Genomic DNA, 21,886 nt, shown 5'->3' with positions numbered 1-21,886 from the left:
ATCGTTGTTTATTTACTCGACATGCCGATGAGGACAATGCTGCACTCAATGTGCGAATCATCCTCTACTGAGTTCAATTAGCCCTGGGTAAGAGGCCCTGTAAGCATCACTCGACTTTTTGCAACTACTTGTTGCTTTATAAAGAAGGAACCCAATGAAAAGTTGATGGCAATCATTAACAACCACGTTCTATTTTTATGACTGGAGTATCGTCAGTCTTCAAAACTAATGGTCTCTCAACTTTCCTATGGCACTTTTAAGCCACCAGTTAATTAGCATCTACTTCATTTTTTCTCCAGAGTGGTGATCACAAGAATGCCTAAAATTACAACTATATTATCAGTAAAACAACAGAACCATAGACACTGTGTAAAAATATATTGTAATAATTACAATACCAATTCTATCTTAAACGCAAGAATCAAATAATAGCAGTTTATCACCAAGCTACGAAACTAAACACGGAACGAAAATTACTGCACTTAAGAAAAGTGGACACAGATGTGGACACAAATCTTGACACAGAGATGTGGATGCTTGAACTTCACACCGCTGCATATATAGATGTCTACAGTCCACAAAAGCCTCATACATGTACGTACATTCCTTACAACCTGATCTGTCCGTCAAATCTCACATGGGTTTCTGAAGTTTCTTCCAAGGCTAACGACAATTTCTTCGCTGTAATATTAATACCTTTGATGACTAGAACATAAATCAGTGTCATTCTTCATTCCATATGGCCCCTTTATTACTGTAACCCCGTAGTTTTATATGCACGTGCTTCAGATGCTAAAAAGCAAAGGCGAACTATGATTGTCTCAGTAACACAGTGAGGTTAGACATTCTGGAATTTACATAAGTAAATTCATAAACAATTATTGCTTGCATCATCTCAGGTGGGTCAAGAAATACTACAAGTGATTTTAAATATAGTGTTAGTTGCTTGGTGGTCATATCCTTTATCCATTACGCGCATTTCTCTACCTCAAGCTCACCGTTAAAGAAGTAGACAATTTACAATCCAATCCTCCAAGCAGGAACATTTCACACCTGTGATTAGGGGTTTTGTAGGCAAGATAGTAACCTACATCATCCATTCCATTACATCTGAATTGATAAAACAAAGATCACCAGTTCACTCAAAAAACTCGAGTTCCTAAATTCCTATTAGCATCTAGCTGAGTACAAATCGTCCATCATGACTGAAACTGTGCCAGATTTTGTTCTTTCCTTTTGGCTTCGACTATTCTTCGAACAGCTGCACCCCGCTCAAGCTGCTTTCGCCTCGACTTGAAGGCTTGCTGAGACTGTGTGAACGCCGCTGATGACTGTATGGAGTATGGATATTTCTTCTCTCTCAAAAACCTAGCAATGAACGATCGGAAATTCGTAAAGGAATCTGGGTCGTAGTCTTGACGATTGCGGCGTTTCAGTAAGGGAAAGAACTCTGTCAGGTAAACATCGAAAACTTGGGCCGGTAAATGTTCAATTTTCCTGCTTTCCTTCTTCACTGTAGTCATCCAGCATTCCAACACGCCAACAGCGCCAATGATATTTAGCTGTGTTGTTGTTGACAGTCCTTCCAAATGGAGCTCAGCTAAGCGACGTTTGACATCCCTCTTGTGAACAGAAAGTTGGCCAGAATCGCACAGTGCCCAAACTACAGAGTTGTATTCAACCGGTGTACTTGTTGGTTCTGAGGGAACTTTTAACATTGATCGGTCAGCATCGTGTCCGCTCCCGACTGGAATGGAGAAAAGAAAGGAGCTAGATGCAGTTAAACCCGCGATTGAAACAGATCGAAATACCAAAAAGCAAACTGAAAAGGTGAAACCGTCGTGATCTAATAGATGGACACTGAACTGACAGCATATGCCCAGCAATGTACGACGACCACTTTTCCTTACTTGTCACATGGACCACATCCCGAGTCTCCGTCATAAAAGATACATCCAAAGCTTGGAGCATTGGCTTTTATCTATTATAGATCTTAATCATTCAACTTCGAATGGTAGATACAGACAGCTTCTCTTTAATGCGCCCCGACCTTCATATTTTTTATGCTTGAATTTTGCCATATTTACGTTTCTGAAGTTTGGTGATTATTCAAATTTAGTGAAATTTTACATGTGCATATATACGAACTCACACAAAATATTTGCATCTGTATTTGTATCTTTTACGTTTATTTATTATAATTCAACATTCCATCAAGTCTTCCAGTATTTTTTGACTTGAATTCTGATATTCTGATACTCTGATATAAAATTCATTCTTAACAACATCAAGATGGTTTGCAGGAAAATGGATGACCAACCAGTGGTCTACAAAATCATATGCCAGAATTCAAATTACTCTAGCACGGGGAAAAATAATTTAAAAATTTAATAATCTTTAAACAAAGCCTTCACACTTGCGTCATAAAATAGCAGCAAACTCCTAAATTGTAAACTTTAAAAACCTAAATAAACTGTTATCTGCTTAACAGTATCCTCGTCGTCAGAAATGTCCAATTCATCCACTGCTTTCCTGCACTAACCAATGACTAGGCTTGTAAATTCATTGACTTGCTGACGTTTTCACATTTCAAGGCTTGTCTCTACATTATCAGTATATATAACTCTGCTTCTGGCTGGATTATATCCTTGTTCCAGGTTTTCATGTTCAAGTTAGAAAATCACACACTACATTACACTATAGTACATATGATTTTAACACCAAGTTCGATGAATGCATGGTTTTCCACCGCACTGGTAGGTCAATGAATAGTGGATTTCACATTACCACAAACAACATGTGTTTCTTCTTTGTTTAAATATAATAAGTGTCATTTGATATATCATCAAATATAATCGTCGTCCAGGATATGGAATTCATAACCCACAACAAAGCTACTCATGTGGCTTCCGCGCGGAAGTTAACGTTCAGATTCTCTTCAGCCTGCAACTTTTCAAGTTGCTTCACACGTTCAATTTCCGACAGACCTTTGCGCTTTATCTTAAACACCAGTTGGCTGGAGCGGAAGGCTTCAGATCGCCTTATGGAGGCCGGGTACTGTCTCCTAGCAAGGTAGTGGTCGATGGATGAGCGGAAATTGCCGAACCCATCCGGGTCATAATCACGACCATCGCGTCTTTTCAACAGGGAGAAAAATTCGACAAGGTAAGGATCGAGGTCAAAAGGAGGAATTGTTTCTAGTTTTCGGTGTTCTCCTTTGGCAGTCAACAGCCAACATTCCAGTGTGCTGGCTGCGGCGATCAGGTGCCTCGCAGAGGCTGGCGGTTCCTCAGTACCATCAAACAAACGTGCTCGGATAGCATGTTTGATCTGTGACAGCAGGTCTGTGTCACAAATGGCCCGCATCACGCTGTTTTCCTCACTGATGTGCCCTCCTTCTTGGGCCGCGCTCGTCTCACACCTGTCCGCTAGCCTGGACGAATGCCCAATCCCATCAGCTGGAAAGTACAAAGGGAAGATAATGCCGCTTAGCCCGGAAAAAAACAGCCCTTGTGTTGAGTAAATACGACAAATCACTTAGATGATGTCACCCTTAAGCAGACATGACCATACAAACAGAAGAGACATTACATCTTCCATATTCAGTAATGCATCATCGATTCGGAAACCATTCAATGACACATGGCTTAAACATGTTTTCGCCACGCTAAGGATGCAATATTGCGTTCTTAAACCAATATTCATTTGTTCATTTTATATGATGTAAGATCTCGGCGTAGGAGATGTGCATTCAGGTGCAGATTGTCATAATTCATATTTCGACATTGAAACTCAGCTCAACCAGATCAACTTTTGGTGATTCAAACCGTGGAGATCATAGGTCAGATGTGTTGCCTGACATAGGCTATGTAGGCAATAGGCTTCCTAGGTCTGAGTCATACACTGACTTTACCGTTTGGTTGCACATGTGGTAAAACCGAGCTCACAACTTGCATGTGGAATTAGGTCTTAAAACGCTATGCATGTACTCAACGCAACATAAAGATTGAGAAACATTCTCTTGATAAACACAGTCGCCTATACCTTGCATACATGAAAAGCCAATCGTCTACTGTCGTACAGCCCTGTGTAAGGTTCCTTCGAATAAAAACTGCTTTGAAGTGTAGTCCACATGCTTGTAAATTGACGGGAGGCCGTATTTCACCGGTCACGTATGATCATTTGTCAATTATCACACTATCGTCGCTGTTCTGGTTTTACTCTCTATGTTGCAAGTCCGTATTTTATATCAATGTTCAAAAAGTGGACATGGGCTATTCTTGTCTTTTTCATTACAGATCTTAAATATTCCTTACACAACCAATCTTACTGTTCTAACCTATGGTTGTTATATGTTTCTAAAATATTGGGATTTGTTATTTTGTGGTGTTTATAATAGAAAACGACAACAGCAGTTTACTGGGTAAAATTAGAACGTGCATTCCGTGAAAATGTGTTAATTGGGTCTGCATGCAACCCACAGCTGACGACTTTCAAATCGTTGTTAACTGAGGAAAACAAAAGTTTTATGCAAGTGTCAAGAATTAATTTGGTGTAAATCTAAAATTTTATTTCATAGGAAATGTATTCATATCTCCGCTGTCCTCGAAAACTGCGGCGTAATAATGAAGCGGCCTACATATCCCACTTGCGGACAAAATTAGCAGGCAAACGGTACTAATTTTACTACTTCAGGTACAACCTGTGCAATGGGTAAGGATACAAAATCCATTCCATTCAGAGTTGCTAAATTAATGGTATGTCAGTAAGATACACCACAGGTGTATTTTAAAGGTATGGAAGCATCAGTGAAACTTGAGCACCTGAGTCCGAAGCTGTCAAGCAGGCCTTTGGAAAAGCCTGACGTTTCCATTAATCGATATAATGTTCCAAATACAGCAATGCACATCATGTCCTTGCCAAGATACATGAACGCTGCACCTGAAGAGAATTTTAAGGTCAACACACTGCTAGAACCCAATTAGTACTGTCCATAGATCGTGATGAGTGTTTCCCTATTTGGCTATGGTGGTACTCAGCGACACAATCCATAGAGTAAACAATTAGGAATATAAAACGAACCTTTGCCGTTTATTTCGTATCATCTTCAGTTCCCAGCAACTATAGGAATAACACGCACGGAATAGAAATTTTACAGACTTTCCGTGAAATATAACATCTTGATTGCTAACAGAACACTTGGGTAATTGATCTATAGCTATATGTATGTACAGACATATAGCTATAGATGTCGAAACAGACAATCACTGTTCACACTTTGACAAACAAAATCCTAGTCGGTAAATTTAAAAATTTTCTCATAACTTAACAATGTAACTGTATGTCAACATTTCCAGAAAGTGTCATCCACGTGGCTTACAGATATCACAAATTCTGCATTGAAAGAATGTCCAATCTTTACATTGGTACTTCAGAACATGAGCCTGCTAACTGGTTTCTCAGAAAGACATTTGCGTTTGAACTTGAAGACCGACTGGCTCTTGGAAAAGACCTTTGAATGTCTGAGAGAAGCCGGGTACTTTTTCCTGATGAGGTAGTGATCCATGGAAGACCGAAAATTACTGAACCCTCCTGGATCATAGTCCGCACCATCTCGTCTCTTCAGTAAAGGGAAAAACTCGGCAAGATACGAGTCTAGTTCTGGTGGTGGGATGGTCTCCACTTTACGTTGGTCCCCTTTTGCCATGACTAACCAGCATTCTAATGTACCAGCGGCTGCGACGAGGTCCCGAGCATTGGCTGGGATTTCTTCTCCTTTTTCGACAAGGCGCGATTTGATATCCCACTTGATCTGTCCTAGTAGATCCCTGTTGCTTACTGCACGGAGGACGCTGTTTTCTGCAAGATGCGAAGACAGAGTGTGCGAACCCTTGATCATGTCACCTGAGGGACAGGCATCAGATTTCCTCCATAAAGTCCCCAAGTCTTTAACTGGAAAGTACAAAAGGGAAGACAATGTCGCTTTTAATAGCCCCAGATGTCGAAACAGAGAAAACCGCAACCACTGGCTGGAGATCTAATGACATGCACTGACTAATACCCGTTTCCTTCTTTCCATGCAGCCATTATATGTTTGATTAACTAAATATATGTACCGTATCTTCTGACACATTCAGACCAGGTTCTGTATGGGGCAGAACGTAAACCAACAGATGTCAAGACCTGTTCCGGCAAAACTCATGTTAGCTTGACACAAGATACATAATGATTTAATAAATGAAAAGACAAGTCAAGGGCTTTGTAACAAAGAAGTCTGGTGAAGCGGCATACTGCAAAGTGCGAATGTTGTACAATATACCAGAACGAAAACATCCGCCCTTTCTATTCTCTCCAAAGTCAATGACAGAAGAAGAAAAAACACAAATGAACCTGTTTATTGATAACCTTTTTTGATTGTACCACGATTCAATGTTTCTCTCAAGTTGTTCATCCACTTAAAATGAAAAAAAATAGTAATGCCCTATAAAAGCAGCTTGTTTTAAACTTTAGTCCCATTCCACATTGGAAGACTTCGAAAGTTCTGAATCAACGCACAAAGGATGACAGTCATTTTGACTTATTTATTACTTCCACGTGCAAGTACCTTCACACATATTTTAAAAAATGCATCCACAGTCGGCTGTATAGGACATGTTGGAAATTTGTACAAGATTCTTTCACAATCATGATATGTTGACTAAAAAAAGTGTCCCTATTTTATTTGATCACTATGCAAACGGATACCTTATGATTCATGACATAAATCATTTTAACATGCCCAACACCAGCAAATATCAATGCTTAATGTCAGATAAAGTAATACACACTATTCATACCTACAATAAATAAAATTTATTGTCAAAGCATCACAAAGAGGATACAAAACAATAATAGAAGGAAATGACTTATTAGCCCAGTTTTTCGATTCTTTTTCCTTCCCAGAACTGACACTGCACAAATTCTATACTGTCTGAAGGCCATGCGAAGATACTATCATCATCAATTCCTGTACAAGCACATGCATATAAATCTATCTATACAAATCAGTTCTGAATGTCCAGGTCATGCTGGCTTCCTCTCGTCGGTTGGCCATGGGTTTCTTCCAGGCTCTGCCAGATTCCCTCCCCACCATAATGCTGGTCACATTAGTGAAATATCCTTGAGTATGGGGTAAAACACCAATCAAATAAATAAATATGTGAATAAATTTCAGACTGTAGGCCCTATGCACGCATAAACTGAAAACCTCAAACAACTAGGGGCCTCCGTGGCTCAGTTAATGACCCAGGAGTCTCTCACCAATGCGGTCGCTGTGAGTTCAAGTCCAGCTCATGCAGGCTTCTTCTCCGGCCGTATGTGAGAAGGTCTGTCAAAAACCTGCGGATGGTCGTGGGTTTCCCCCGGGCTCTGCCCGGTTTCCACCCACCATAATGCTGGCCGCCGTTTCTTTGTATACAGGAGATATTCATGTCTTAGTGAAGTTGTACCCAGCACCAGATTTTTAGTGTGCACCTGTAAATCTAGTTTGAAGTGATTAACCTGTGAAACATTTCTCTCTCCACAGGTATCTCCATTTGGTCTAAAATGCAATTATACATACAATGTGTACACATTCAAATACAAACATGTAGTCTGTGAATACTACCCAGGATGCAACTACCTGGTGAGGAATGTCTCACTTGTCTATCAAAGGTTTTTTTGGTCTGTCGGCAACCTGCAGATGGTTGTGGGTTTCCCCTGGGCTCTACCGGGTTTCCTCCCACCATAATCCTGGCCGTTGTCATGTAAGTGAAATATTCTTGAGCACGGCGTAAAACACCAATCGCATCAAAGTTTGTTTTTTTTTTGTATAGGAGCAGAAACATTTCCATATACCAAATCTACAGGTACCTGTATGTCAATTCAATACTGTCTTTTGAACCTACAAGTTACAAATACTGTACTTATCCCAAGAGAGAACACAGTCCGCATCATACAGAAATAAATATGTCAAGCCTTCTTTTGCACCTCTTGCAACTACAAACAATTTTCTATTTTGTCGTGCACCTGTGCATGTGATACTTTAAAACATCTTGCGTTTTGTCTGCACCCTGCAGAAATTTATATCTACATGTGTTTGTGACCCTGAACAAGGCCTTTGCGTCTCATCTTGAAGGCCCATTGACTATTCCGGAAGAGCTCTGAGCGTCTGATGGAGACTGGATAATTTTTATGCGCCAAGAAATAATCCATCGCCGAGCGAAAATTAACAAACGCTCTTGGATCATAGTCTCTGCCATCGCGTCTTTTTAGCAGGGAGAAAAACTCCACAAGATATAAGTCCAGCTCCTCAGGAGGAATGGTCTCCACCTGTCTACGGTCTCCTTTAGCAGTGACAAGCCAACACTCAAGGGTGCCAGCAGCTGCAATAATGTCCCGAGTATTGGACAGAACACGCGAATCTTCTCCTATGCTGGCCATTCGTGCTTTGATACCCCTTTTGATCTCGCCTAGCAGTCCGGAGTTACAGACAGCCTGTAGCACGCTGTTGTCTTCCCCGCTTGTTGCTGCTGTTGGCATCGAGTCACTACTCACAACTGCATCATAGGCACCACCCGACAAATTTCCAGATCCAGCAACTGGAATGTACAAATGGAAGACAAATTCCACTTAGCCATAAAAGTGTAACCGTGAGCAAATGGTATAAAAATGCCACAACCACTGGTTAATCTGTGTCACTCTGAGCCGTTGTTCATGGATGAAAGAGCGTAACCTTGGATACCCTGACTTAAAACATCCTACACCTACTGTTAATTTGTCTTAAGCCTGTTCATTACTAACACAAATGATTGTATTGCATGTTCCACAATGTTCCCTATCTGTTAGTTACATCCAACTTATTTCACTGGACAAGCAACATCTGTCCACATGTACCTATAACTAGGTATGCCTTCACCGTATCACAGTCAAGTATACCATAGAGACATGCATGTACATGTATTAGATATTTACACAAGCATATAGTTTTGCCCCAGAAAAAGAAAGGTACACAAAAATGATGAGCTTTTCTTCAGGCATTCTCAAATCCAATTCCTGGACAGTAGTTCAAGTTGCATAACCATGTGCAGTATGAATGAAAAACTTGAAATACATAAATATTATAAGACTACGGCATAGAGGGTAAACACAGAGCAGCGATGACAGTGTGATTGTTGGAAAATGGTCACAAGAAACCAGCGAAATACATGGTCGTGCCTATTCTAAAGCACAAGAGTCTACAGGTAGAGGGATGATATCCAGCTATAACAAGGAAGCAGAAGCAGTCCATCCAGCTGTTACAAATCGTAAATTATAATAGTCTTAGCATGGTGAATGCCATAGACTTCTATTCATGACAATCTACTTTAAAACACTATGTTACACATTAACTCATTGTGCTGTGCAAATATGGAGGGTTTGGGGTGGTAGTATTGAAGTGGAAAAGAACTAAGGATACTCAGCAACACAGTTTTAGGACTCAACTCAAGTAAACATTTCCTCATTGAGGAATCATAAGAGACTTACAGTAAAGAGAGTAAAGCCAGATCAGCCATGACAGTGTAGTAATTTGCAAATGGTTGCAAATAACTGATGAAATATACGTTCTGTGCCGATTTTAAAGCATAGCTGAATGCTGTCGTAGGTTTGGTACGCTAGCATGTGAAGTTCGTTGAAGCAGTTTTACTTGATACATAACTGTGGGACAATTTGTTTGAAGAACAAAATACACATACCAAAATTTTTCAAGGAGGCTTCAATACATAACGCAAACTTTCAGAAAGTTCCTTCACCCTCCCCTTGAAAATCATCTGACTTCGGAGAAAAAGTTCCGAGCGCCTGATGGAAACAGGATACTTCTTCCTTGTTAGAAAGTTGTCCATCGCAGATCGGTATTTGCCAAAGCCACTTGGGTCAAAATCACGTCCGTCTCTTCTCTTCAAGAGAGAGAAGAACTCCACCAGATACTCATCCAGCTCTTGAGGAGGAATTGTCTCTATTTTCCTCTGTTCTCCTTTGGTTATGTCAAGCCAGCATTCCAGGGTGCCAGCGGCAGCAATAAGATCACGGGAATTCCCCGGTAATTCCTCTCCTTCCAGGACAAGACGCTCTCTGGCGCTGTGCTTTGCTTGTGCCAATAAATCAGCGTTACACATGGCAAGCATAACACTGTTCTCCTGAGGTGCTCCTGTACATTTGATCACTTTATCTCCTGTCGCTATATGCACCGTGTGCCATCCACACTCAGAAATCTGGGATGAATTCCTCTTTCCTTCGGCTGGAAAGTACAAAGGAAAGACAATGCCGCTGAGCTAGAGGAGTTGTATCGTCAGTGAAACAGAGCAATGTCTCTGGTGATTCATTGTCATTCATCAACCAAATGATGACGAACTATCCTAAACAAAGCTCCCAAAAAAAGGACTGATGTATTTTGCTGAAGGAGGGGTGCGCTATCATTTTTGATATGTAAATCAAATTGTACCATCGTGTTACAGAAACAAAAAACAATACATCTGGAGAAAAATGAAACCTACAACACACATGTATGATATGCAGGTCTGACTTGTAAACATGCAAAATAGAGCTTTCCTTCATTATGTACAGGTAAATATATCAGGATCAGCCACATGTATGTTATAATGTACATGCCAACACTTTCAACAACTGTGTTGAATGTCACACCTGTCCACCCCATGAAGATGGAGTGCACCTTTACTCTATAAGTGATCAGTTGACCACAAGAATCAGTTTAAAAGCAGCAATGCAATTTTATTCCACACTGTTGTCTTTAACAGAACCTGTGATTTTATCAAGCTTTCCACATTAATACCGGTAACATGAAATGGTCTGTTCCACAACAAGCATGTAATCCTGTACCCTGTGGATTATAACGAACATGGCTACAATGTACATACAGTTACACTGGTTTCTATCAGCTAATACAGCTTGCCACGATATGGCTGAAATATTGCGACTCTTGCATTAAACCATATCCTTCATTCATTCATTCATTCCATTCATTCATTAAATGAAACCAAACACACAATTCAAATATACATGTAAGCTCTCCCTAAATCACAAATAAATGACACATAAATGACTGTTACAATTTATACATTTCCATGTTGTGTTACAATGTTTCTGAATCAAATCTTCACACCTTTAAATCATATTGGATTACCTCGGATTTCTCGAGGTCATCACTGTGAAGAGCTCAAAATATCAAACATTTTGACCTCTACTTATACCTAACTGAGTGATACCTAATCTTCACTGGTCAATACACGGTCACCAATAAATCTATCTCTTATGTCACACACAACTTCGCACAATTTGTGATTGGTTCATAAGACCATCTTCATTTAATCAGGCTAGAGATGCCCAACATCATCTACCTTGATTTACTGAGCCACATTAACTCTTCAAAACCCAGAACTTTTCCTTTATAAATATGCATGACTCATTGTCCAATCAGATTCTACCTCAGTTACTGACACTGAAAGTTCAAAACGACATAGGATGTGGCTGTAATGGGAAATGCGATGAATAAATTTATTTCAGACCTGACATAGAAGGGCTAACACAAAGAGTTACTCTCTGCACATCGACATGTTCAGGGTTATCAGGGCGACGGTCATTTTGAGGCAAAATAGGTTCGATAGAAATCAGTTGTTAAACAACAACAGTATAGGTTACATTGATCGGCTGTTCGGCCATTTCGCTATAACCAATATTTCCTGATAGCACAGTGGCTTTCCCCTGCCTATTCCTTTCAATAAAAGCATATCGATCACCGTTCATAGCACTGCCTATTGGTGTTGTATAATGTTGTGTCAAGGAATAAACTGGATCCAAACGTATGTGCATTTGCTTTGAAACAAGGAAATGCACACGAGGGACGATCAATGATTGGCTGAAATTGCCCTGGCGAAAGTATGTGGGTCGCGATGTCATTAGCTGTCCATAGAACAGGTTTCTAACTTTCATATATACTGTTAAGCAAGGGTGATTACAAAGCCTAAAGTGAGCATCAACCTTGTTGACAGGAAGATGCATAAAACAGGTCCAAAAGAGAGCTATAATGTGAATTGAGTGTTAAAATTCCCCATTCCTAAAAATGAGAAATAACCATGCTTGAAATTCTACCTAATGTAGGAATGTGTAATATACACGATTTATGTCAACCCACTTCAATCGAGTAGAGACATACATGTACCTGCCCAGCAGTTCATAGTACCATGTACGCTAGTTTGCCTGGTAAAGCTGAACAAAGCCTAATGATGGTATTCATAAACATAAAGTGTTGTGTCTGTCCTCGATATGCGTCAACCCACTTCAATCGAGTAGAGACATACATGTACCTGCCCAGCAGTTCATAGTGCCATGTACGCTAGTTTGTCTGGTAAAGCTGAACAAAGCATTATGATGGTATTAATAAATATAAAGTGATGTGTCTGTCCTCGATATGCGTCAACCCACTTCAATCGAGTAGAGACATACATGTACCTGCACAGCAGTTCATAGTACCATGTACGCTAGTTTGCCTGGTAAAGCTGAACAAAGCCTAATGATGGTATTCATAAAGATAAAGTGTTGTGTCTGTCCTCGATATGCGTCAACCCACTTCAATCGAGTAGAGACATACATGTACCTGCCCAGCAGTTCATAGTACCATGTACGCTAGTTTGTCTGGTAAAGCTGAACAAAGCCTAATGATGGTATTCATAAAGATAAAAATTTCATGTATATATTAAATATATGACACACACATGTATGTGGAAGGGGGAACATTTGACCAGTTCTCATGTACTTTCACTTCAGGTGTTAAGCCAGAGCACTGTAACTGATTACATGGTTGTACAAGAACAATATATGTAATGGGTTCACACATCAAGCTAAGTGTTCTCCTACATATACTAACAAGGGCTCAGTGCTGATCTGAGGCAAGTTTAAATGCAGAGCATGTCAAGACTTACAGAAGAAAATTTAAATATCAAACAAATACCACTGAAAAGAGTATGCATTTCCTCGCAGGTGCATGCCATAAAAAAAAAAAAAATTCTCACATGTACCTCAAGTCAGCGCCAAAATCCGCTGTGGGCGACTCCATTTTGCCTAAGAACTTATCCTGAAGTCTTCTGTGTTAGGAGGAGAATTGCCGTTGGAAACCGCCGAAGTGCAGTTCGTACATTTCCGGTAGAAATCTTCTTCCCAGAAGGTAGTTAACAGTACAGTTCATTCTCCGCTTGATGATCGGAAAACCAGAAATGTTGGACGTAGGTGCCGAGTTTACACGAACAAACCGGCAGTTTTAAGGATTCTCATTGGCTGAGAGGCAACACACCCCCAGCATAAATTACACGGTGTTAAAGATGAAGGACGCGATGAACTCAGCGATTTATGCCAGCTTTGCCGTTTTCAGCCTTCATGTGTATAGCAAGGAAAAATCGCAAAATTATGCAGCAGGCACCACCAGATAGAAAAAACTGTTTTTCAGCCTATAGTGTCATGTTTTTAAGTTTTCGTTTAAGTTGAGTATGTAGCAAATATATTAGTCAATATGCACCTACATCAACATGTAGGTAAAACTTTCACCCACGTACGTCCAGCCGAAGCCACCCCTGTATAACTTACGTGTACACTTGTATCTTTGACTACATCAAAACCACGTTGCACACTTCTAAAGCGGCATGTTACATACCTGTATGTGTAGATGCGAATACAGGTGATGCATATAAATCAGCATTATTTACTGGTTTATATAACGATAACACAAATGTGTCTTCCTGCAATAGCCTCAAGTGGTCTCAACACAGACCAAACAGATACTCATACAAACTGAAAGAGATCAACAATGTGTGTGGAGACACTGAGCATATGATACACACATTCTCCATGGTACAGGCAATGGCAAAGTCAAGGGAGAGAATCTATTCAGACTGGTGATATCCTCAGTTATCTCCCTTCACGTGTGACACACCACCAATAACACGGTCACAAAGGCTTTCTATAAATTGGTTGCTGTCATTTCTCCCTAGAGACAATAGTAACTTATCAGTACATGTACATGCACCAAACTCATAAAAAATGTAATACACTATTCTTATTAAGGAGTATTTGTAAGTAAAGTTACCTACATAGCTATATGCATGTAGCTAATAGTCTACAGTCGTTTTGTGCATTGGTACTGATCGACTATGAACACTTCTCTTTGTTTGCAACACAGTCCAATTGCACAGGATTTTAGTCTTCGCAAAAACATCAAATATATTTCCATCCACTATCTCATAGATAATAATAGCTGTAAATCTTTTCCCGTGCAGTAACATGACAATTTCCCGTACATGTCCTGTGCGAACACTCTGGCAGGTAGTCAAAACCTTTTCCTCTGGATGAATTTTTTTCACATTGTATAAAACATACAGTTAGTATGACAACAAAAACATTCATGAACATGTACTCAAATTTCACAGCCTTTTCGCACACAAACGGGAAACTTAAAGTGACTATTATTATGAAATAGTTATGTTTTCCTTCAAACAAAAATAGTTTGCTAGGCAAGCTAATTCTGGGTTGCTTTATGGGGGGGGGGGGACTTATACAGTATTTTCACAGGGATTTTTCTCTGCAGATGAAAACCACAAAACATAACAACTTATACAATGTGAGAATGTGCAAATAGGCAGTGAAATTTGGGTTTGATGCACATGTATCTACATCATCATGTGTAACAGCATTCCGGTACATTTGATACCGTAATGAATGTACACACATTTACAGTATAAACAGCAATGGCTTCAGGCAAAGTGATAAGTGGGTCAACATGAATGTACATGTGCACAGGTCACTGTCATTCTTCTACCTTTTCGCATGTTTGTGTTTATCCAAGCATATTCTGAAAGCATAACTCGCGTGTAGATGGATAAAATTATACTTTTTGTGATGAAGCCCTTAAACTGACCAATTAACCCAATGTAGTTTTGTGTCCAAAATCAAAGTAAACATGTGCATAAACTGCACACAGAGTGGCTCTTTCATATGCGAAAAGGTGGAGGAATTAGGGTACATGTCTGTACGTTTTGGGGACATAAGATGGAAACTCTTCAAACTAATGCAGCTAAAGACATGATTTATCTGTGCCACTCAGCTGATAGACCTGGCAATGCAAGATATAATACTCAATCTAACAACTACCTTAAAATCACACCACCGAGTCGCATTAGTTTGCAAGATCCCTCCTAAAATGCCGGATCAGCTGAATATACATACAACAGTGTATATGCTGGATATCTGTAATGTGTAAGAAGGCCAATCCGTCTGCTACAAATTCAGCCAGACTTCTACCTGCTAAAATTTACACACAAGTATTGCATTCTAGTGCACAAGGTATGCACAAGAATAAAAATTGGGCACATTTTCCTGGCTTTCCTGTTATAAACCTCTTAACAACTGACAATGTTTTCATTTCAATGTACATGTAGTCTCTGGAGTGTCACGTGTAGTCTCTGGTGTGTCATACGTAGTCTCTGGTGTGTCATGTGTAGTCTCTGGTGTGTCACATGTAGTCTCTGGTGTGTCACATGTAGTCTCTGGTGTGTCACATGTAGTCTCTGGAGTGTCACGTGTAGTCTCTGGTGTGTCACATGTAGTCTCCGGTGTGTCACATGTAGTCTCTGGTGTGTCATACGTAGTATATGGTGTGTCACATGTAGTTTCTGGTGTGTCACATGTAGTCTCTGGTGTGTCACATGTAGTCTCTGGTGTGTCACATGTAGTCTCTGGGGTGTCACATGCTGTGTGAATACAGGACACCATCATGTACATGTGTACCTCTGTAAGCCTGTAAAAACGCTGCCTGAAATCTTGCTGTACTGTCATTCGACCTTCTCACATGTTTGCAAGATGATTCATCCAAGCCCAATCTGAGAGCTTTATTCTTTATAGAATGATAAAATATATTTTCTGGAAAGCCCTGAAATTTGTCAGCCCATGTAGATTTGCTTCTAAAATCCAATTAAAAAGGTGCAAAAAATCAAAAGTAGCTCTTTCATAATGAGATTTAATGAGATTGTGAAATAATCTATCGCATGTCTGTGTATGTGAAGACAGGTTGCCTGAAGCCTTGCTGTACATGTACATGTACATGTACACGTATTTCAAATGAACACACATACAACATCAAAGTCCACAAACACACATTTGCCTTTGTTTTCTCCCAAGTAATTTATCACGGCTTCTGAAAAGTACCTTAGTACATGTACCAAGAATTTATGCTGTCAAGCAATGCCCTTTTCCCTCGAAAATGGAGATAAGTTTAAACAGTCTCTCCAAAATACATTCTGTTGCACACCTTACAGTGAAATGTGAAATAGTTTGAAACATTTCGGGCTCACAGTTTACGTGCCAAGACATCTTACGTGCCAAGACATCTTACATGGTCATTCTTTCAGGTAAATATCTGCATGTAGCGTATGATGATAACAGACCTGGCAAATCACAAGGCGTATAGGAAATCCTTACACCATACTTTGTTGGGCGAAACCAGACTAAAAAGAGCACAGGTAGAGCTCAGTAGGCCGTGGAAATCGTTCTCATTATTATTATTGTTATTTTATTGAGGTTTTACACAAATGAGCATTAAGAGAAAATTAAAAACAACACTTCTATCAAAATCAAATTAAATTATGTATTAGTGGAGCGCCCTTTCTTGTAGGGTCAGTCAGGCTATGCCTAACAAAAATATTTTTAACGATGGCCTTTGAGCTGTGTTCACTGTTGTCACCCAGTAACTAGGGAACTTCTAGGGTATACCTGTAGCACTGAAATTTCTCGTGATATTGGCTACTTAGCATGCAGAATTTCTTGGGCACACAAAGTTAATGTACACACTCGTACATGAATGGCTGCCTAAAGTTTTCACAGGAGTAGCCCAAAATCTTTCCATGGGTGTATTAGCTTAAACAAAGGCAAAGGTGATATGTGGACTGTGTAGAAATAAGGTTGTCAACCCTCACCTGTATTGCTGCTACCCTCCTGACTAAATGTATCACCGATGTCTGCCGTGGAACTGGATGATGCTTCTGGTAATCGGGATGCTGCACTGACAGAGTTATCTTCTCTTTGAGCTGGAAATGTGTTTTTGCTCTCATAGTCCAGAATAATGTCAATATCCCGATCGTTCAGGTTTCCTGCGGTCTGGTTTCCTTCGTCGATCTCACCACTTATTATGGACATGAGGCTTTGATTTGATGTTGTGTCACCTGGGTGAGGACTTTCACCTGTTGACGAGAGTCTTTGAACTTTTGACGGGGAATGTACTGAGGTGTTCTGTTGCTCATAAAAACTGCTGTCTGCCTGAGACACTGTTTCTGACGCTGGCCTTTTGCGTGTTGGCGTCACTGCCCCATGGGCGTGAATGCCGGTGGGATAAACACCTGTGCTTGCCGTCCCGTCAGTGGGTTCGTCTTTGATGACCATTAAATTTGGTGAGAGGCGGGTTTCCCCTAAAAAGCCCTGATCTGAATCTACCTGGCTGCTGGCTGGGGACTGGTCATACAGAGACACAGGTGACGAGTGCATGGAGGAAGGATGACCCATCGGTCGTGACAAGGACTTCCGCACAGGCGTTCTCGCCACCATTCTGTCCCGTGACTCATTTTTTCGATGCAGTCTGTGACCATTTAACCACCCTGGCTCTGGGTCTTCTCCTGAGCAATCTGCAAACACATAAAGTACATGAATTTATTTGTCCACTACACGTTGTATAATGCCATAGACAAGACTGTTTGAGTATGCTGGCAGTCAGTATCGGTAATACTGACCAATACTCAGGCTGACACACTGACCATTAGCCAGTTGTTCACACACATATAAGCACACCATTTTTGAGGAAGAAGACAAATGGACTTCCACACACCAGACAGCGCAAACGGGTAGCCCCTTTAGCCTTGTACTCTGCTACCCTCATATCATTAGAGATCACGTGCCTTTCTACGTGATCCTATGGTACCGAGACAAGGCTTGTCTATAGATGGGTGCCATCAGTGCTGTGATTTCCCCCAAAATTTAGGGATAATTGTTGATAGAGGAGTATTAGATATTTAATAAGTATTTTCAGACTCCTTGAGACCAAATCTCTACCAATGGTACAAAAATCAAGCAACTACCTGCATCTGAATTAATCAAAAATATCCAATATAAAATGAACTATTTACTCATGGATTAGCTAATGAATATCCCAGTACATTACCTAATGATCTAGCTCCTTTAGCCTTGTACTCTGCTGTCCTTATACATTACCTAATGATATAGCTCCTTCAGCCTTGTACTCTGCCTGCTATTCTTACACATTACCTAATGTTATAGTCCTGTTAGCCTTGTACTCTGCTATCCTCATATATTACCTACTGATACAGCTCCTTTAGCCTCGTACTCAACTATCCTCATACATTACCTAATGATCTAGCTCCTTTAGCCTTGTACTCTGCTATCCTCATACATTACCTAATGATCTAGCTCCTTTAGCCTTGTACTCTGCTGTCCTTATACATTATCTAATGATATAGCTCCTTTAGCCTTGTACTCTGCTATCCTTGTACATTACCTAACGATATAGCGCCTTTAGCCTTGTACTCTGCTATCCTTACACATTACCTAATGATATAGATCCTTTAGCCTTGTACTCTGCTATCCTTACACATTGCCTAATGATATAGCTCCTTTAGCCCTGTACTCTGCTATCCTTACACATTACCTAATGATATAGCTCCTTTAGCCTTGTACTCTGCTATCCTCAGGTCCACCCATATTGCGAACTGTGACAAGATGACAGGCTCACTGCAGAGTTCTCCAATTATACAGGCAAATTTGTTTTGTACTCGCTCCAGTGTCACTCCCATGGTTATTATAGAGCCGTCAATTCCAAGTAGAATCTCTCAGTCTGTTTAACACCCAGTTTGAAGCCAGAAACTGCAAAGAAAAACATAGCTACATGTAGTTAAATAAATGTGAACAGAAGTGCTTAGCATTATTAAATTGTTAATTAGAATATCATGCACTGAATACTGAACTAAAACTCTATCTCTGGGGGTTATCTAGCTAATTTTCTTTAAGAAACAGTCTTGAAAAAATTTAAAAACTCAACATTTTTTCGTGTTTATGTTGTAAACACTAAAACTTCACATAATTTTACTAATTAAAATTTCTTATCAAGTTCTTAAAGGATCATCCTGATCATAGGCTTCGTAAGGAATGTGAAAGTAGTATGGCCGTCTGTCCACTGTTTCAGCATCAAAGGTAACGGTCCAGGGGCCACGAACCTTTGCGATACTAGACCGCTGGAGATGCCCCGAAATCGTTTTACGGGGTTTATATTCTCCAAATAGATCCACTGTAATTTTACGTGCTTAACAACCTACAATGCACGTATGTGTGCGTGGGCCTTCATTTTGTTGGTTGCCATTAAATTGGTTCGACTACTTCTGATTTTTTTTCGCGCGAGTAGATTAAAATCGCGTAAAATTTTTTCATTCATGCAAAAAAGTAACCATAACCTTAAAAACATAATCATATCAACGCACTACTGCAGCCGCAGCAGGGGCTTTGCCCAAATTCCACTGCCAAAAGAGTTCTAAACAAGGGAGTTAATTTAAGATTTCAAGGGTAATAATTCATCCTGTTCACATGTGCAATTTCAACTGTATCAGCTGATGAGCACTCCGTGTGCATGTAAAGACAGCATGGAACTGGTTATGAGACTAAGGTTTATATGGATAATGTGCAGAAAGTGCTTTGCAAATGGCAGCATGTCATTGAAATGTACCATCTCTGTAAAAACTTTCAAAACGTTGTGGTTTAAAGATGATTTCTCAGATGAAGTGAACGCCGAGGGCAAAATAACTTTGTTCAGACGTAAAGTGGGCGCCCAACTCCTGGCCGAAAAAAAAACACACGAGGCCAGACGGTGTTCGATGAAAGGTGCAATTTTGCCGTCTATTCTATTTGTCGTACTACGCTAACGAAATTTCTTACGTTCACAAAATGAATATCTAACGACATGTTAAGCCAGAGGGAATCCACGACTGGACCAAATCGCATCTACAAGGTGCCACAACTGAAACCAGGGTAACCCTTTTGCGTTACCTATCGGTTAAGCAAATAATTTTTATTCAACGAAATATGGGTCGCCTAGAGTCTTTTTGTACGTAACCTTTTTTCAGGTAAAATAAATTTTTGAATTTTCGAGGCCTGAATTTCCCTATGCCATTGTAAAATTAAGACACTTATGAGAAACAGCCCCCTGTGCCAGATGATAATGCGGTGGTTGCTAGACTGAAAATATTACGTCACAGTCGGGTCTGTTGGCTCGGAGGCACCACTAGCAGCTACAGTAAAATAACACCTTTCAGTCACCTTAGTTTGCAAGAGCTCCCACCCTATCTCGAATAAACCTGTGTGAGACTCCTGAAATGCCAATTAGACTTATTAGCAAAGTCTACAGGGCTGTGATTACATATACTATCACAGCCCTGTGTTCCATAAGTTTACAGTGAATGCCTCTGTACTTCCTGTTATGTCCTCAATATGCTACTGCTGATAGCAAATTAATGTGTCTGTCCCTATTCCAGGTCCATTTCTCCATAGGATCCACGCTTTATTTCTGCACATGACCCCGGGAACAGACACATTATTTGACCATCAGCATTATTATATTGAGGACAATACGAGAAATACAGGAGTGTTCAACGTAAGCTTATGGAACAAAACAGGGCTGTGATAGTATATGTAATCAATGCCCTACTGACTTACTGATTAGCTGGTTATTTTCCATCCTGCATGTGTAATTTGGACCTTCAACACCTAATATTTGTTTAGAAATTCCCTCTATTTTTTACCTATGTCGTTCACACCTTAACTACACCCAGGATGCCTGACCTAAGGGTTAAATTACCTATTGCAAGGTAATATCTGCGTTAGTTTTTCATCGTGCCCAGCTGTTAGTGTAAAGTGCATTACAATTATAAACGGCGTGTGTCTGTGTCGGGTAGGGAGGTGGGCGATGGTGTAAAGAAGTTGTAGCTGTTACAGGTATTCGCTCATGCACAACGTGAACGGCCTACATGTATATGTACATGTACATGTACCCTATATGTAGTAAAGATGAAACACACCCAGTACGTGAATCTGGAATATCTGATTGAAGTATGCTGAACTCTGCAGGGAGAGATGAACCTTTTTTTAGCCCTTAACAGCACCTAAGTCTTCTAAAACGCCCGATTTGAGGGGAGAAGCGTATATGTAAATCGCAGCCTCTTTCTGAATACTTCATTAGCATCGAACCGACCGCCATTGTCGAACAAAGCATCCAACGTCAACACCATTTTTCCGCCTTCACAGGGATCAGTTTATCTTTTTTCATAACCAAATCACGTTACTGTTATATAATACTTACCAATAAAGCCCGTGTCAGTGGAACTGAAAACACATAGACGAATATTTGCGGTTATTTTTGAGATCAAATAAAGCATGCATAATTTTCGGTGTGTCGGCCAACCGCTGCAATCCACATCTGTTTAAACACAGGAGAGTTCCAACCTCAATAGCCAGGGAGCAGTCATTACTTCATTCGTTGATACGCGCGTTAGCGCATTGCTATGATAGATAAATGCAGTGTCCAGATAGCACTTATATGCTTTATTGTGTGTATTTTCTTTCACTTATAAGTCATTAACTGACCCTTTGTTTTAATTATTTTCATACGGTTTATACAGTTGATCTTGCCAACTGGTGCCAGTAGGCCTAGATACATGCAGGTCTCACCTCACCCCGTGTAGGCCTACACGTAAGCATGCTTGTATGCATGTGTATGCTT

The 21,886-nt window shown here is 40.2% G+C and overlaps 1 protein-coding gene across 13 annotated transcripts in view; it reads right to left on the bottom strand.

Moving 5' to 3' along the window:
• LOC135463599 (zinc finger protein 16-like) overlaps positions 1 to 21,568 on the bottom strand; it is a 52,641-nt gene extending 31,073 nt beyond the window's left edge. For 8 of the 13 annotated variants that reach the window (XM_064740929.1, XM_064740926.1, XM_064740925.1 and 5 more), the window contains exons 1-3: positions 21,467 to 21,568; positions 18,770 to 18,984; positions 17,031 to 17,732 (exon numbers count right to left, since the gene is read on the bottom strand). In XM_064740929.1, the coding sequence (XP_064596999.1) occupies positions 17,031 to 17,732; positions 18,770 to 18,914 (847 nt within the window). In that variant the 5' untranslated portion in view covers positions 18,915 to 18,984; positions 21,467 to 21,568. Of the gene's footprint in view, positions 1 to 285; positions 1,748 to 2,181; positions 3,459 to 4,804; positions 5,953 to 5,994; positions 8,619 to 9,752; positions 10,295 to 17,030; positions 17,733 to 18,769; positions 18,985 to 21,466 lie in introns of those variants that run through there. The other 5 variants (XM_064740922.1, XM_064740921.1, XM_064740920.1 and 2 more) reach the window with 5 other exon arrangements.
• Between the last annotated feature and the right edge of the window lie 318 nt (positions 21,569 to 21,886).

Source organism: Liolophura sinensis, chromosome 3 (assembly GCF_032854445.1).
Source record: "Liolophura sinensis isolate JHLJ2023 chromosome 3, CUHK_Ljap_v2, whole genome shotgun sequence".
Taxonomy (NCBI): Eukaryota; Metazoa; Mollusca; class Polyplacophora; order Chitonida; family Chitonidae; genus Liolophura; species Liolophura sinensis.
This window is presented reverse-complemented; position numbering and strand designations above follow the sequence as displayed.